Source organism: Hemitrygon akajei, chromosome 15 (genome assembly GCF_048418815.1).
Source record: "Hemitrygon akajei chromosome 15, sHemAka1.3, whole genome shotgun sequence".
Classification (NCBI taxonomy): domain Eukaryota; kingdom Metazoa; phylum Chordata; class Chondrichthyes; order Myliobatiformes; family Dasyatidae; genus Hemitrygon; species Hemitrygon akajei.
In genome coordinates, this window is record NC_133138.1 from 65,951,648 (window position 1) to 65,970,640 (window position 18,993).

At 38.1% G+C, this 18,993-nt stretch overlaps 1 protein-coding gene across 1 annotated transcript; it reads left to right on the top strand.

Annotated features, from left to right (window-relative positions):
• Positions 1–882: 882 nt before the first annotated feature.
• Positions 883–17,709, top strand: pttg1 (PTTG1 regulator of sister chromatid separation, securin). The gene is made up of 6 exons (XM_073067701.1): positions 883–1,024; positions 1,856–1,958; positions 7,946–8,145; positions 10,415–10,514; positions 17,232–17,390; positions 17,470–17,709. Exons 2-6 carry the CDS (start codon positions 1,880–1,882, stop codon positions 17,553–17,555), a joined length of 624 nt encoding a protein of 207 aa, XP_072923802.1. The 5' UTR covers positions 883–1,024; positions 1,856–1,879; the 3' UTR covers positions 17,556–17,709.
• The last annotated feature ends 1,284 nt before the right edge of the window (positions 17,710–18,993 follow it).

Consider the following 18,993-nt stretch of genomic DNA (forward strand, 5'->3'; position numbering starts at 1 on the left):
TGCCAGCAACGGTGGTGAAGGCGGATACGATAGGGTCTTTTAAGAGACTCCTCGGTGGGTACATGGAGCTTAGAAAAAAAAGAGTTATCGGTAAGCCTAGGTAATTTCTATGGTTCGGCACAACTTTGTGGGCCGAAGGGCCTGTATTGTGCTGTAGGTTTTCTATGTCTCTATGTTGAAACCAGGACAGTACGATACAAAGAGCAAGCTGTTCCTCAGGTAACAGGCTTCCCCGCTCTCCAAGCAGCTGATGAATCCAAAGGAACTCCAGATACCGATACAGTTTGCACGAGCGGCGGCGCAGGAGTTGTCAGTCACTCAACGTAGGACTGCCTTAGGGATTTTTCCTCGAAGCCTTCGCTTTGAGTGGGTATAGCCGCAAGGCGGCGGATGTTTGAGGCCGGAGTTTTTCCTTCTAGATGAATGCAAACCACGGCTGACGAGCCCCACCTGCCCGAAGCGACTGGGTTTGGAGCCAATAACCCGCCTTCTACTGTCCGTTCAAACTGTCCCGCCGGGCTTAGCTAAACCACACGTGAAAGCCAGGAGCTGGACTTGATCGTCAGAGGCTATTTGAGGCGCACACCATAGCATTTAATTGGTAGTGGGAGATTTTTCCCACCACCACTCCGTAACAACCTTTAAGGAATCTGTAGAACGCTGGTAATACTGTATCCTCAAGTTATTTCCCTCGCAAATAAATGAGCCATTATTAGTATGTAACTGCGTGGAAACTAAAAGCTAAATCCATTCAGTCTTTGGAAAATATATTCAATCCTATATGCTGTTATTTTAATACTTAGAAATGTATTGGGAAACAATTTTACAGCAAGGCATCAACGAGTTCCGCTTTCCAGCGCCGGGTGCAGATGCGTCCGCCTGGCTGTAGGGGCGCTGTAGTTGGGGGTTGAGCCGTGAAGTTTCCTGACCCAACCAATCACGGGGCAGTTTGCCACACGGCATCATTTAAAACGTTGAGTTCGAGGGCTTGTTCACATAGTTCGCGATTGCTTCTAATTGACGAGTGAGTGACTTTGTTTTTATTATCGTATGCTTAAATTTGCAGAAATTACTGTTTAATTTTGGACTGTTGTAGTAGCGTGTTGCAAGTCGTTTGTGCAAACTAACTTGGTATGATCTGTTTATACTAACTTTAAAGAGTTTTTAAACTGTTTGGTTTCCGAAACTACCTGCAAAGCTAACTTCATTACCAAATGATAAAGTTAGACTAAACTATGAGTGCAAGGTTAACAAGCATATATAGAATGTACAGTTATAATATTCATAAAGGGAAAGTGTGTATGGCTCATTAAGTTAACCAACAGATTGTAGTCGGTACTGTGCGTGATCTAGGGAGCTCTATCTATGCTAAATAACCTTATCCAAATAATAGATTAGTTGGAAACGGTTGGGCCTAACTTCCTGGGTAAACCACTGTTTTAATAATCTAAAGCTTTTTAAAGAATTGCAAGAATATAATTGGGAAATATTAAAAGTACTCTGCAGTTTGGGGAAGGTCTGTGGAAAGAGAATCAAGTTCATGTTTGGTATCAGATATTTTGGCAAAACTAAAGTGTTATTCAGTGAATATCTAACATCTAATTTAGTTATTATTTTCACTTATTGACAATTGTGTTTTTCTTTTTCTTAAAGACAAAGGAGAATTTTTTTGTTTGGGAAGACTAGTTCATTCTATGGATATTACATTTGTTGCTGTGTAGAAATATTTTGGTTAATAGTATATTAAATTGTGCATTAATTTAATGCATTAAATGGTTAACATCTTGTGTCCTTTTTAATATCTTTTTATGTGGTAGGTTTTCTATATTAAAGTGGACTAATACACTTGTTTTAGTTTGTGCAGTGATATATAATTGAAATGGCATTGAGAATATTTGTGGAGAAAGAAAACGAACTCTTGAGTATCCACACCAAAAAGCACCCAAAACTACATCCTTGTAAGTATAATAGACTGGATTGATAACCTTAATAAACGGTGTTTATTGTCACAAAATTGACCTGCTGTGTAAAGGAATTTCCAAATCCATCTTCCAATTAAAATAGTGTAGTCTGGTTTAGTGGTGTGGGTAGAGTCTGCTCTGAAGTGGCTTCAGTGGCCTTTCTAAACCCTTGCATTTTGGAAAATAAAGCTGCTATTAACTTGTGGACTATATTAAAACCATAAGACACGAGAGCAGAATTGGGCCATTGAGTTCACTCTGCCATTCCATCATGGCTGATCCCAGATCCCATTCAACCCTATACGTACACCTGCCTTCTCACTATATTCCTTGATGCCCCAACCAATCGGGAATCTCTCAACTTCTGCTTTAAATATACCTGTAGAATTGGCCTCCACTGCAGTTTGTGGCAGAGCTTTCCAAAGATTTGCCACTCATTTTTACCTTTTTTTAAAAAAAAAATCTCCTGTTTTAAAAGGTCTTCCCTCAATCTTGAGGCTGTGCCCTCTAGTTCTGGATACCCCCCACCATAGGAAACATTCTCTCCACATCTACTCTATCTAGTCTTTTCAATTATACCCTCACACTTTCTTCAAAATTCCAGTGAGTACAGGCCCAAAGCTGCCAAATGCTGCTCATGTGTTAACCCCTTCATTCCCAGATTCATGAACCTCCTCTGGGCTCTCTTCAATGACAGCACCTTCTTTCTGCAATAAGGGGCCCAAAAATGTTAATACTGCAAATGCAGCCTGACTAGTGTCCTGCAAAGCTTTTTTTATATTCTATTCCTCTTGAAATAAATGCCAACTTTGCATTCACCTTCTTTACCAGCCTTAACCTGTAAATTAACCTTCTTAGAGTCTTGCACGAAGATTCCAAAGTCACTTTGCACCTCTGATGTTTGAAGTTTCTTCCTGTTTAATAGTTTGCTCTATTATTCCTTTTCCCAAAATGTATTATCATACATTTCCCAATACATATTCCATCTGCCACTTTTTTGCCCAATTTTCCAATTTAAGTCCTGCTGCAATTGCATTACGTTCTCAGCACTACCAACCTCTCCACCTTATCTTTGTATCATCTGCAAACTTTGCCTCAGAGCCGTCAATTTCATTATCTAAATCACTGACAAACAATGTGAAAAGTAGCGGTCCCAAGACTGACCCCTGAGTAACTGGCAGCCAACCAGAAAAGACCCCCTTATTCCTACTCACTGCCTCCTGCCTGTCAGTCATTCCTCTATCCATGCCAGTATCCTTCATATAGCACCATAGGATTTTATTTTGTTAAGCAGTCTCGTGAGAGGCACCTTTTCATATGCCTTTTGAAAATCCAAGTACTGTAAATGACATTCACTGCCTCTCCTTTGTCCACCCTGCTTGTTATTTCCTTGAAAAATTCTAACAGAGTTGTCAGGCAAGATTTCCCTTTACAGAAACCATGCTGACTTTGACTTATTTTATCATTAGTCTCTAGACCTCGTCCTTAATAATGAATACTTTCCCAACCACTGAGATTAGGCTAACTGGCTTATAATTTCCTTTTCTTCCTCCCTTCTTAAAGAGCGGAATGACATTTGCAATCTTCCAGTCCTCTGGGACCATGCCAGAATCAAGTGATTCTTGAAAAAACATGACCTATGCATCTGTTAGCTCTTCAGCAATCTGTCTCTCTGTCTCTCTGTCTCTCTGTCTCTCTGTCTCTCTGTCTCTCTGTCTCTCTGTCTCTCTGTCTCTCTGTCTCTCTGTCTCTCTGTCTCTCTGTCTCTCTGTCTCTCTGTCTCTCTGTCTCTCTGTCTCTCTGTCTCTCTGTCTCTCTGTCTCTCTGTCTCTCTGTCTCTCTGGCCCAGGTGACTTGCCTACCTTAAGACCTTTGAGCTTGCATTGCACTTCTTCCTTTTGTAATAGTAATAGCACTCACTCCTGTTCTCTAACACTCTCAGACCTCTGGCATACAGCTAGTGTCTTCCACAGTGAAGAATGATGCAAAGTACTCATTCAGTTCATCTGCCATTTCCTTGTCCCCCATTACTACCTCAACAGCATCATTTTTTCAGTGGTCCATTATTAACTCTCATCTCCCTTTTTATTCTTTTTATAAGACCATAACATATAGGAGCAGAGGTAGGCCATTTGGCCCATCGAGTCTGCTCTGCCATTCAATTTTCCAGTCATCCCCATTCCCCTGCTTTCTCCCCATATCCTTTGATGCCCTGCTAATCAAGAACCTATCCATCTCTGCCTCAATTATACCCAATGATTTGGCCTCCACAGCTGCTCTTGGCAACAAACATCACAGATTTACCACCCTCTGACTAAAGTAATATCTGCACATCTCTGTTCTAAATGGATGTCCTTCAATCCTGAAGTCATGCCCTCTTGTCCTAGAATCCCCTACCATGGGAAATAACTTTGTCATATCTAATCTGTTCCGACCTTTTAACGTTTAGAGTGTTTCTATGAGATCCCCCCTCATTTTCTTGAACTGCAGGGAATACAACCCAAGAGCTGCCAGATGTTCCTCATACGGTAACCCTTTCATTCCTGGAATCATTCTCATGAATCTTCTCTGAACCCTCTAATGTCAGTAATCCTTTCCAAAATGAGGAGCCCAAAACTGCACACAATACTCCAAGTGTGGTCTCACGAGTGCCTTATAGAGCCTCAACATCACATCTTTGCTCTTGTATTCCATACCTCTAGAAATGAATGTCAACATTGCATTTGCCGCCTTCACCACTGTCTCAATCTGGAGGTCAACCTTTACATCTCCCAAGTCCCTTTGCATCTCTGCATTTTGAATTCTCTCCCCATCTAAACAATAGTCTGCCTGTTTATTTCTTCCATCAAAGTCCATGACCATACACTTTCCAAGATTGTATTTCATTGCAATGAAATACAATTCATTTGCCTATTCCCCTAAACTATCTAAGTCTCTCTACAGTAGTGGTCACCAACCTTTTTAAGCCCAAGATCCACTACCTCAGCCTTGGTGAAAGGCAAGATCTACCTACTAAATCGTTTGGAGAAAAAACAGCTCTGATTATACTTCTAACCTGAGGCGTCTTACTTGAGATATTGTATTTCATAAAATGCTTTTGTCAAACTTTCAAATTAATTCAACCAAGAAAACACTAACTAGAATATCAAACAGGCCATAGCTGTCTTTAAGAATATTACAATACTCCATACCTTTAATTCTAAGTTTCATTAATTTTATTTCAACATGAAAAATAAATGAATAAAAATTGACTTGAACTCAGTGTGATGACTGGGGCTGAATGCTTTCTGCTAGTTCCCTGAAATTTGGCTCATAACTACAGACAATCAGTCTGAGGTGTCTGTCAGTAAGACAGCTCCTGTATTTAGATTTAACAATTTTCATCTGTGAAAACGCAGTTTCACACAGATAAGTTGACCTGAAGTAGGCACTGACTTTTAGCCATTAGGTCTGTCAGAAACCCTAAATCCAGTAGCCACGCATCATCTGACAGTTCTTCGTGCTCCGCGTTTCTTGTTGACAGAAAAGTCTTTTATCTCAGATAGCAAGTCAACAAATTGTTGCAGCACTTTGCTGCGACTCAGCCACCGAACATCAGTGTGAAGAATTATGTCTCCGTAAGCAGCATTGGGCTCCAATAATGCCTTGAATAAGTGATGCTGAAGTGTTTTTGCTCGAATCGTTCATCAGTTTGACCACCAGTGTCATTAGATAGATAGATAGATACTTTATTCATCCCCATGGGGAAATTCAACTTTTTTTCCAATGTCCCATACACTTGTTGTAGCAAAACTAATTACATACAATACTTAACTCAGTAAAAAATATGATATGCATCTAAATCACTATCTCAAAAAGCATTAATAATAGCTTTTAAAGTTCTTAAGTCCTGGCGGTTGAATTGTAACTGCTTCTCTGTCTCTGGATGGTGCTATGTAGAGGATGTTCAGAGTTTTCCATAATTGACCGTAGCCTACTCAGCGCCCTTCGCTCAGCTACCGATGTTAAACTCTCCAGTACTTTGCCCACGACAGAGCCCGCCTTCCTTACCAGATTATTAAGACGTGAGGCGTCCCTCTTCTTAATGCTTCCTCCCCAACACGCCACCACAAAGAAGAGGGCGCTCTCCACAACTGACCTATAGAACATCTTCAGCATCTCACTACAGACATTGAATGACGCCAACCTTCTAAGGAAGTACAGTCAACTCTGTGCCTTCCTGCACAAGGCATCTGTGTTGGCAGTCCAGTCTAGCTTCTCGTCTAACTGTACTCCCAGATACTTGTAGGTCTTAACCTGCTCCACACATTCTCCATTAATGATCACTGGCTCCATATGAGGCCCAGATCTCCTAAAGTCCACCACCATCTCCCATTACATGAGAAAAGTCCACAACCTTCCCAGCCAAGGCCTGCTGATGAATCACACAGTGATAATCCAGGAAATCAGGGTTATTACAGCACAGTGTTATAAAACTGGGCAGAAAGAACAGAAGTAAAATCCCACAACCCCAGAAACAACCTCTTTATACACAGCTTTCCATAGCAGGAGTATTGCTATATTATAATTATCATAATTAGTATTACTTACTGTTGTAATGTGAGCATTATAAAATTATTTGTGTATTTATTTTTCCTTTTTTTTTCGGGATCTCCTGGGAAAGTCTCAAAGGTCGATTGCAATCGACTGGTTGGTGACTACTCTACAGGCTCTCAACACTACCTGCTCCTCCAACTATCTTTGTGTCATCGGCAAATTTAGCCACAAATTCATTAATCACACAGTCCAAATCATTGACATGCATTGTAAAAAGCAGCAGTCCCAACACCGACCCCCGTGGAACTCCACTGGTAACCGGCAGCCAGACAGAACAGGATCCCTTTATTTCCACTCTGTTTTCTGCTGATCAGCCAATGCTCCACCTATGCTAGTAATTTCCCTGTAATTCCATGGGCTCTTATCTTGCTAAGTAGCCTTGTGTGGCACCTTGTCAAAGGCCTTCTGAAAATCCAAGTGCACCACATCTGCTGCATCTTCTTTGTTTACCCTGCCTGTAATTTCCTCAAAAAACTGCAGTAGGTTAGTCAGGCAGGATTTTCCTTTCAGGAAACCATGCTGGCTTTGGCCTATCTTGTCATGTGCCTCCAGGTGCTCCATAATCTCATCCCTAATAATCGACTCCAAGAACTTCCCAATCACTGTTGTCAGGCTAACAGGTCTATTGTTTCCTTTCTGCTGCCTCCCACCCTTCTTAAATAGCAGAGTAACATTTGCAATTTTCCAGCATACAATGTCAGAATCTTGAAAGATCATTGTTAATGCCTCTGCAATCTCTCCAGCTACTTCCTTCAGAATCTGAGGGTGCATTCCATCAGGTCCAGGAGATTTATCCACCCTCAGACCATTAAGCTTCCTGAGCACCTTCAGTCGTAATTTTCACTGCACAAACTTCACTTCCCTGACACTCTTGAATGTCCTGTATACTGCAGACATCTTCCACTGTGAAGACTGTTGCAAAATATGCATTCAGTTCCTCTGCCATCTCTGCATCTCAGAGTTTTATAACTGAGAAAACTTTTAGTATCCTGCTTTATATTATTGGCTAGTTTGCCCTCATTTTCCCTTTTATAGCTTTATTAATTGCCTTTTGTTGGATTTTAAATGCTTCCCAATCATTAACTTCCCACGAACTTTTTGCTACCTTGTATCCCTTTCCTTGGCTTTTATGGAGTTCTCCACTTCCCTTGTCAGCCACGGTTCCCACTTAAGATGTTCTTCGGTGGGACAAGTCTATCCTGTACCTTGTGAACTTTTCCCAGAAATCTCTGCCACCTCTGTTCTGCTGTAATCCCCACCAGCATCTTCCCCCCCCCCCCCCTCCAATCTACCTGGGGAATAAGAACTCTGGCTAAATACAAATGTCTAGTACTGATCTGTGTTTGCATGAATTTTGAAATGTCTGTTTGTGAATTCTCCACTTTTAGCTGAAGCAGCTCTACTACAGACTCCCAAAGCTGGAAAGATATTAACCGTAACGCCTCACTTGCAGCAGTCTGCAAGAAAGGCACTGGGAGATGTGAACTGTCTTTCGCGTACAGATATCAAGACTAATCAGACTCAGAAAAAGGGAAAAGCAAAAGCCTTCAAGCTGCTCAGTAAAGTAAAAACATTTAAAACAACCAAGGTATTTAAATTTTATCCTCGTTATTCTTTTGGAGGGTACATTTTTTTTAAATGCTAAATAAATGTCCAACTGAATAGTTTGATTGGAAGCTCTTGTGTTGGGTAGCTCCTTTTTTTTCTGTCTTTATTATTTTCAGCTATTATTTCATGAACACTTGCCCCACATTTCTTGATTAAACTACCTGTTTAATCTGCAGTGTTTTCTCCCACATCTTTTGCTCCCCACTGCAACTTCTGCATCACTGCTATTATGTGTAGCAATAACAGTAGCAGCTCAGATCAAATGTTTAATTTCAATTTTGTCTTCCATCCCAAGATAAAGAATTTGAGCAACTTTGTTCTTGAATAAATTACTATATAATGCATTTTTTTTTAAAACCTGACTAAAATAAGTTGTATTTGAAGTATGTAACAAGGGACACTCTCATATTAACAAACTGGATAGTAAGCAACATATAACATGAGGTTTGCCATATGCTGGGAAATCCAGAGCAACACAATGCTTGAGGAACTCAGCAGGTCTGGCAGCATCTATGGAGATGAATAAACAGTTGATGTTTTGGGCTGAGACCCTTCCTTTCCAGTCTTGATGAAGGGAGAAGTTGGGAGTGGGTGGAGAAGGATTATGAGCTGGAAGGTAATAGGTGAGGGAGGGCAGAATGATGATGCTTGTAAACCTACGGATGAAGCTGCCTTTTCCAGGACGTGTCCTCCTTCAAAGAATGTGGGTTTCTTTTCCTCCACCATTGATGCTGTCCTCACCTGCAGTTCTCCATTTCCTGGACATCTGTGTTCAACACATTTTCCTGCTGCCTAACTGGAATAGAGTTCCACTTCTTTTCACCTACCACACCTTGAGCCACCATATCTAAAACATCTTTCTCTGCCATCTTCAACAGGACCCTACCACCAAATGCATCTCTACCTCTCCTCTGTTCCACTCTCTGCTTTCTACAGGAATCACTACTTCCGTGATTCCCTTGTTTATTCGTCCCTCCTGGCATCTATCACTGCCTGCAACAGAAATACTTCAGCTGTCCTCTCTTTCCTCCATTCTGGGCCCCAAATAGTCCTTCCAGATGAGGCAACGTATCACCTGTGAATCTGGTGTTTCCTACTGTATTTGCCGCTCTTGATGCAGCTCCTCTGTATAGGTGAGACCCACCATAAATTGGGGAACTGTTTTGTCAAGACCTCCGTTCCATCCGCAAAAGGCGAGAACCACCAGGAAACTCCATTCGTGTTCTGATGTGTTGGTCCATGGCTGCCTCTTGCCACAATGAGCCCACTCTCAAGGTAAAGGAGCAACACCTTGTATTCTGTCTAGGTAGCCTCCAACCTGATGGCATGAACACTGCTCTTTCAGATTGGTAATGTATTTTCCCCACCCCTTCCCTCTTCTGTTCCTCTAGCTTCTCACCTGCCTATTACCACCCCCAGTGCCTCTCCTCTTTCCCTTTCTCTAAGTTCCACTCTCCTCTCCTGTCAGATTATTTTCTAGCCATTTGCCTTTGTCACCTATTGCCTCCCAGCCTCTTCATCCCCTTTACATGTGGCTTCACTTATCACCTTCTAGCCTGACCTCCTCCCCACTTTATTCTGGCACCTTCCCCTTTTCTAGTCCTGATGAAGGTTCCTGGCCTAAAACACCAACTATAGATGCTGCCTGACCTGCTGAGTTCCTTCAGTGTCCTGTGTATTTTTCTCTTTCAATTGCTTCAGAGTTAATTTTATAGATTTTTATACAGGGAGTTAAATGCTAATAATTCAGTTCTTACTGTTCTGAATGTAAGACAAAAATGCTTTGCTGAAGAGTTGGTCTACATTTTCTTAATGGTACTCTTTTTAAAGTGAGCAATGGTAAGGAATAAAGTAGTGCTGTTGATTCTAAAGTTGCAGCTATGGCACTTTCTCCTCTAAGAAGGAAAGTGAGCATTCAATATCATCTGAAGCCAATATCTGACCCCCTTCCTGAATGATTAAATACTTCATTCCCCTCCTTGCTTTGTTCACTTCTCTGATCCCTTAAATGCTAAATCTGCTTTGTTGCAGAGTGATGGTTTGTATTTTTTTGTTTTAATCTTTCAAATCAAGAGCTTGATGTTTGTTTTCCAAAGTGAGAAATAGAAGTAGAAATATTTCCTTCACCCCTCAGACCTGTAGCACCATAGAATTGAAGAGATGTATATAGTTTTATTCTGAAAGCTAATTTTGCCTGAGCACCTCTTAATTCTTTAATGCTTTCTGATAATTAATGCATGTATGTGCAGCCTGCAGAAAAGACTTCCACTTCCGAGCCTCCAAGATGTCCTGCTGAGAAACCTGAAGACTATCCTGAAATTGAAGCTTTCATTCCATTTAATCCTTTTGGTAAGTGACTGAAAACTTCTGTGGGATGAATTCAAGGGAAGAGTGTTATGAAGAAAGATAGATAGATACTTTATTCATCCCCATGGGGAAATTCAACTTTTTTTCCAATGTCCCATACACTTGTTGTAGCAAAACTAATTACATACAATTAAAAATATGATATGCATCTAAATCACTATCTCAAAAAGCATTAATAATAGCTTTTAAAAAGTTCTTAAGTCCTGGCAGTAGAATTGTAAAGCCTAATGGCATCGATAGATTTAAGAACTTAAATTGCATTGTTGGAAGTAACTTACCAGAAACTGTCTCTTTGCCTGTGTTGTATCTATTTTTCACTAACTGTTTTAGTGACTTCCCTTAAGAATCTAACAGTGGAAATGGTTTGCTATAATTTTGAATTAACAATTCCAAGCACAATTGGCTCTGGAGAACCCAGAGGCATTTGCTAGAGTACTAGTGTCATAATCAAGATTTTTTAAATATCTTAACTTCAAAAACTTACAAAAAATTGTCTTGTGAAGAACTTTGTTACAAGATATACTTTTTTGCTGTAAGTTTTCCTTTCTTCTCTCCCCCCCCCCCCCCCCCCGCCACCTCACCAGGCCTATACTCTTTCTATAAAGACTGCAGGTTCTTTTTACAATATTTTTATTCAGAAGGAAAAAAAACAAGATTTACAGAGTGCAACACATAGATACATCTCAACATAACTTGTGTACATTCATATATTGTGATTAAAATTGATCAAAATGTTATAGCATAACACAAAGGTATACCACTCTGTAATCAAAAATTTAAAGATAGGTCATACATCATAAAAGAAATTTTTTATATTTAAAAAAAAAAGTGTCAACCCTCTACCAACTACCAAAGAAAAAAGCTGATGGATGATAATGAATAATTAGGAAAAAAAACATATTCGCTTAAGAAGAGAAGATAAAAATATACATAGAAGTCTGTGCACTGTTAAACTTTATAATTGGAAAAGTAATTTAGGAAAGGTCCCCAGATATCATAAAAAGATTGTTTCAAATTTAAGACTGAGCAGCGGATCTTTTCTAAATTTAAATAAGACATAATATCACGTAGCCATTGAAGATGTGTAGGAGGGGTAGACTCCTTCCATTTAAGCAAGATTGCTCTCCTTGCTAAAAGAGAGGTTAAAAACTAAAACCTGTAGGTTAGAAGTATTTAAAGTTATATCTTCATCTGCAATAATACCAAACAAGGCAGTAAGGGATTTGGGTCAAATTGGACCCTAAAAAGTTGTGAGAAGGTATGGAATACTTCCCGCCAAAACTTTTCAATTTTAGGGCAAAACCAAAACATGAATTAAAGAGGCATCAGCAGAGTTGCATTTATTACAAAGTGGAGAAACATTTGGATAAAAACTGGACAGCTTCTGTTTAGAAATGTAAGCTCTATGAACCACTTTAAATTGTAGAAGAGAATGACGAGCGCAGAAAGATGATTTATTAACCCGTTTAAGAATTTTATTCCATCTATCATCAGAAATCTGACAATTTAGGTCATCCTCCCAAGCTTTTTTTTTATTTTATCTAAAAAGTCTTGTCTAGAATCAATCAACAAGTTATAGATACCGGTAATAGAACCATTAACAAAAGGTTTTAAATTTAAAAGATCATCCAGTAAATTTTTATCAGGACCTATAGGAAAAGTAGTTAATTGGAAACGTAAGAAATCTCTAATTTGAAGGTATCTGTAAAAAATGTGTTTTTGGGAGTGCAAATTTAGTTGACAATTGGTCAAATGAAGCAAGAGATCCTGAGATAAACAGGTCCCAAAAACACTTAATACCTAGTTCATCCCAATCCTTAAAGACTTTGTCAGTCATGGAAGGGATTAAAAAAAAAGAGGAGAATGGGAGATGATAATGAAAAATTCGCTAAACCAAAAAATTTCCTAAATTGAGACCATATCCTTAAAGTTTGCTTAACAATTATGTTATCGGTTCTTTTATTTGCTGAAAAAGAAGAATATGATCCAAGAAGAGAGACCATAGAGGAATTTTTTACAGAATTAACTTCTAAGGAGACCCATGATGGGCAATCTTTACAATAAATATAATAAGACCAGAAAGTAATATTCCTTATATTGGCAGCCCAATAGTAAAACATAAAATTGGGTAGGGCTAATCCACCCATCTCTATTTCTTTGTAGGTAAACTTTACTTAAATGAGCTTACTTATTATTCCAAATATAAGATGTTAAAATTGAATCTAAAGAATCAAAGTAGGTCTTAGGAATAAAAATAGGTAAGGCCTGAAAAAGATATTAAAAAATTTAGGGAGAATCTTCATTTTAATCGAATTAATTCAGCCAATTAGGGATAAAGAAAGAGGAGACCATTTAGAAAGCGCCTTTTTCACATTATTCAATAAGGGGTTTAAGTTTTCTTTAAATAAATTGTTGAGGTTTTTAGTAATTGTTACACCTAGATATGTAAATTGACTTGTAACAACTTGGAATGGAAATTTGGCATTTGATGACATTAGGTCATTTAAAGAAAATAGCTCACTTTTATGTAAGTTCAGCTTATATCCTGAAAAAGAACTAAACTGGGAAATTAAAGAAAGAACCGAAGGTAAAGAAGTTTCAGTGTTAGAGGTAAAAAGTAAAATATCATCAGCGTATAATGAAATTTTATGAGTCATACCTTCCCTTAATATACCAGAAATGTCCTTAGATTCTTGAAATGCTATTGCTAAGGGTTCTATAGCTAAAGGAAAAAGTAAAGGACTAAGAGGGCAACCTTGTCTAGTTCCCCGCTGTAATTTAAAGGGCTTAGAAATTTGAGAGTTAGTAATAACCTGAGCGGTAGGAGACAAGTAAATTAATTTAACCCAACAAATAAAATTAGGCCCAAAATTAAGCTTTTCTAAGGTCTTAAAAAGATAATTCCACTCAATCCTATCAAAGCCTTTTTCTGCATCTAAGGATAATATACACTGATTTTTTTTGGATGGTGAATATATCACATTCAATAACTGACATATATTAAAATCTGAGTAATGATTTTTAATAAATCCTGTCTGGTCATGTGATATAATAGATGGTAAAATATTTTCAAGTCTTCAAGCTAAGATTTTGGATAAGATTTTTGCATCAACATTTAATAAGGAGATTGGTCTGTATGAAGAACATTCAGCTGGATTTTTATTTTTTTTAAGAATAAGAGAAATAAAAGCTTCATAAAAAGATTGAGGGAGTTTACCTGATTTAAAGGACTCTGATAAAACAGGATAAATAAGGTGTAAGTAACATAGTGAGAGTTTTATAAAACTCCCCAGGAAAGCCATCAGGTCCTGGGGTCTTACCAGAATGTAAAGCACGTATAGCCTTAGCCACTTCTTTGGAAATAGGCTGATCTAACTGTTAGGCTATCAGCAGACAATGTAGGAATGTTGATATTACTGAAAAAAGCATTCACATAGGTATCATCTTTAGAGTCAGACTGATACAACTTAAGGTAAAAGTTCTTAAATACGTTGTTAATTTCAGAATGCTCAGATATCTTAGTACCATTATCTTTAAAAATTTCTGTGATTTCACGATTAACTGTAAAAGATTTTAAGCGATAGGCTAATAAAATACCTGTTCTATCCCCGTGAATGTAAAATTGAGTTTTATCTCTCAACAGCTGTCGTTCAATTCGGTAAGTCAGCAGAAGATTATACTTGGATTGGATTTCAATACGCTTATATATAGTTGGATCTGGAGATAGGGCATACTTTCGATCAAGATCTTTTAATATCGCTGCTAGGTCAGACCTTTCTTTATCAGCTTTTTTCTTTATATAGGTAGAGTAAGAGATAATTTCTCCACGAATATATGCTTTAAAAGTATCCCAGACTATAGTACCAGCAGTATCTCCTTTAAAATTTTCTTTAAAGAAAAAAGTAACAAGGTTTTCCAAAAACTTTAGAAAATTTTTATCAGATAACAATGAAGTTAAAACACCAACTTCTATTTGGTACAGAGTAAACAGGTAATCTTAAAGCCAGAAGCACAGGTGCATGATCAGACAAAGCAATCTCCTTATAATCACAGGATCGAACCAGTGGAAGCAAGTTTCTATCTATTTTTTTAAAAAAAAGTAGTCAATCCGAGAGTACATATGATGAACCTGAGAGAAATATGAATATTCCTTTTCTAGGGCTTGTTTTTTTTTTTAAAAAGCGCAAGCAAGCCACACATCGCGAATACCACATTGAAATAGAAAAGATTTAAAAAGTAGGACTGATTTATTAGTGACAGGGGTTTTACTTGAAGAGCGATCTAATATAGGGTCAAGCCAAAAATTAAAATTTCCACCCATCACTAAGGAATACCGATTCAAATCAGGCAGAAAAGAGAAAAGACGTTCAAAGAACAAGGAGTCATATGTTTTTGGAGCATATACATTCACAAATACGATTAGTTTATTCTCAAGACTACCCGAAACAATAACAAAGCTCCCATTTGTATCAGAAATTACATTATGTTGAATAAAGGATACATTCTGATCAAAGAGGATAGAGACGCCTCTTGATCTAGATTGAGAGGGTGAGTGAAAATGTATACCCTTCCATCCTTTGAAAAAGTGTGAAATATTATCTTTACGAATATAGGTTTCTTGGAGAAAGATTATACGAGTTTTAAGTTTCCGGATATAAGAGAAAATCTTATTTCATTTAACAGGGTTATTTAGACCTTTCACATTAAAACTGAGTATATTAATAAAAGAATCCATCAAGTATCCTTTAGTAATGTATAAAAGGTAATCACAGACATGTAGATAGTGAATAAATAAAACAGTAAAAACCTCCAATCGGCTTTCTGGAAGAACCCATCCCCCCCCCCCCCCCCCCCCCCAAGAGAGAAATCAGCCAAGGGAGGCTGAAGACTAATTCTAACGTTCCCAACCCAAAACTCCGGTGGCTCCAAAAAATATATATGTATAGCTGAGCTGAATAAACGATTGGAAATGTATGTATACAAACACAAAATATCAAAGTAAATAAGTTCGCTATTTACGAGAAAAAACCATGGGAAAATATAAGTATTAATCTCGGTAAAAAGGAAAGACAAATGAGGAAAATCAATAAGTAAAAACAACATGTACTTATGGGTGCAAAGAAAAGGAGTAAAGAAACAAATAGAAAATAATTAGGAAGGGAAGCAGTTTAGATAACTTCCTACATGACTAATTGAAGGCATTCAAGGGAGGAAAAAACAATGACAAAATGTAAAATAATGAAAAAAACAAAAACCAGCAATAGAATATTGTATACTATTGGAAAAACAGCAAAAGACCAAAAAGTGTATAAATAATCAAAAGATAGGAAAAATCTGAATTTAAAGTAAAGCAAAACACCCTATAGTTTAATTCCTCAATAATTACTACATGTATACCCTACATAATTACTTTGTCAAATTACTAAAAGGAAGGTAAAAATAACACTGAGAGAATATAACATTTTGTTTAAAAAGAGCTGCGAGAAAGTAACATTAGAGGACCTATATAAAGGTGGAAAACAACAAAAGAGAAAATGGATGCAGTCTGCCTGCATGTTTTGCATAGTTTGAAAGATAAGGCGCCAGTTACTTAAGCAAACAAATGATTAAAACTTCGTAAAACCAAGTAACCTTGTTATCAACAAAGTGCCAATTACTTGATTGAACACCTGAAATTAAAACATTTAGCATAAAGCAACTCAAGGTTAAATTTAAGCATGGAGACGATGTAAAAATTTCTTAGCTTCTTCAGGCTTCGTAAACCAAAAAACCTTATTATCAGAAGTAGTAACCTTGAGTTTACACGGATCTCTGAGAGAAAGGCGACAGCCAAGCTTAAAAAGATCAGACATGACCTCTTTAAAAGCCTGTCTGGCTCTTAAAACTTCCCGTGGATAATCTTGAACGATCCAAAACTGTTGATTACGAAATTGTAATATGCGTTTCTTCCTTGATTCACGAAGGATCTGTTCTTTAATCTGATAGTCATAAAAGCGAATGAAAATAGAGTGAGGTTTGGCAGGATCCTCGGTGAACGCGCTCAAATTTTGGTAGTTCTGATAATATATGGGGGAATAAATCTTTCAGCATTTGTGCACAATAATCGATAGGTTGATTACCCTCCAGTTTTTCAGGAAGCCCAAGAATTCTGATATTGCACCTTCAGTTCCTGGTCTCCAAATCTGTCAGTTTCTTCAGTAACGCGTCGTATTTTTAAAGTTGTTCCTTAGAAATTTTCTTGAAACCTTCGATATCCTTCTGCAACAATACGAATTTCATGGTCATTCACAGTCTGCTGTATACTTTCAAGTTTCCGATTAAGCGTTTTCAGTTCAGATTTAACCAGGTCGAAGGAATTCTGTAACAAGTCAAACTTGGATTCCAAGTCATCCAGTTGTTCGAGTCTCTCTGACATTTGTTGAGACATTTCAGCCAAAGTCTCTAAAGTAACCTTTTCTAGAGTGTTTTCTACTCATGGTGCTCTCTCTGAGATAGATTTAAACAGCAAAGTAAGCGAATAATTTCGGAGCACGTAGCTACTGCAACCTACTCCATTGCAGCCACCAGAATACCAAGACTGCAGGTTCAATCTTGTTGCCTTGAGTGAACTAAAAGCCTTGCCAAATTGTGTACAGTTGAGAAAAACAGGAGTCTGGATTTCAGGTTTAGATAATTTAAACTCTTAATGTTTACCTGCAGACTTTGAAGATTTTACTTTGCCAGAGGAACACAGGCTTGATCACAGCTATCTGGCAGGCTTGCCGCTCTCTTTTCTGGAGAAGGAAGGAGCTTTAATGGAAGAAGTGCTGAATAAAGTCCCGTCACCTATGAAACGGCTGTCCCCCGTAAACGAATCCGGTATGCACTGTTTTGTATTTTTACTTAACTGAGCTCTCTTTGTGGTGATGAAACTACATATCTATCTTTTAACTTGTAGATTCGTTGGATTTCTATGAAACTGATATATTGGCAGACCTGGATGGAATCAAAGTTGAATTGCCATTAATGGAATATGACTTCTGATTGCTAATCACCTGAAACTTCAAGCTATGTTTATTGTAATTTGTATGTAATTGCATGTTTGTATCTTCCAGATGGACCCTAAACGTTGAAGATATTGTCATTATTTATGCAGTGTATTCAAACTTTTTTAATAAAGTCTTATTGTGCATTGAAATGAGTATTTGTATATTGTTGCAATCTAGACAAGATGTCAAAATGATCACCCTTTGAAATTCCTGCTAAAGTTGAATAGTGATTGATTTTGGAATAATTTTCTTGCAATGACTAGGTAAACATCTTTAACATGTCTGACAAAGGGTCTTAAATCTGTAACATTGTTTTTCTGTACTTAGTGTTTACAAATACTTAACTACTTTAACAAGTCTGCCTCAGAGCCACTCTACCAATAACTGCAGAACCAAAATTGTATTCCATATCATCTTTCATAAAGTCCAAATAATGTTTGTTGCTGCTCTAAGATTTGAGCCTGTTCTTGCACTAACATTTTCCTGTATCAACTTTTGAATCCTTCTGTTTCCCTTAGTTTTCTTCCTGTCACTATCTTAAATCCTATAAGCTATCAACCTTTAATTGCTTAAACACACTTTTTTTTTACTCTATTTTAATCTTTTACTATTTAAGTAGTTGTGATAACTTCTGAAACATTTTCAGTGGTTAACAGGCCATTAAAATATGGTCTCTGTCCAGGCATTTGCCCAGCAAGCAGGACAAGTACTACACCTGCCCCTACAACTTCCTCACGACCATTCAGGGCTACAAATAGTCCTACCAGGTGAGGTGACACTTCCCCTATGAGTCTTTCAGAGTCATTGACTGTACTAAATACTCTGTGTGGTCTTCTACTGGGGAACTACTTCCAGCATGTTTCCTCTGTTTACCACAAAAGGCAGGATTTCCTGGTGGCCAGCCATTTCAATTCTACTTCCCATTCTAACACATTGGTCCATGGCCTTCTCTAATGCCACGCTGAGAGTATTCTCAGATTGCAGGTGCAAAACCTCATTCCACCTGGATAGCCTCAACTTGATGACATGAGCATGATTCAAGATTCAAAAAACTTTATTGTCATTCTAACCTGCAGGTCAGAATGAGACAGTGTTTCATTAATCTTGTTGTTAATCTAACAGCTGCAATTTCTTCCCCTTCCCCCTTTTATTTTTACAGGTTCCCAGCCCACCCCTTCTCACTGCCCCAGCACCTCTGTTAGTTCTTCACTTTTTCCATGGCCCACAGTCCTTGTTGGACTGTTACCTTCCAGCTTCATCCCACCCTCCTTTTTCACCCTCTCCTGGTTTCATTTTATCACCTGTCATCTTGTGCTCCTTCCCCTGATGCGACCTACTCCTCACCTTTATTCTGGCTTCTGTCCTCTTCACTATGAAAGTTCTCAGCCTAAAACATTGACAGTTTATTGTCTGCAATAGATTCTGCTTGACAT

Bases quoted from the DNA above. Each gene is read 5' to 3' on its own strand.
- pttg1 (XM_073067701.1), top strand. From the start codon at position 1,880: ATGGCATTGAGAATATTTGTGGAGAAAGAAAACGAACTCTTGAGTATC. The intron at 8,146-10,414 runs GTATTTAAATTT...ATGTATGTGCAG, and splicing joins AAACATTTAAAACAACCAAG to CCTGCAGAAAAGACTTCCAC. The intron at 17,391-17,469 runs GTATGCACTGTT...TTTAACTTGTAG, and splicing joins GTCCCCCGTAAACGAATCCG to ATTCGTTGGATTTCTATGAA.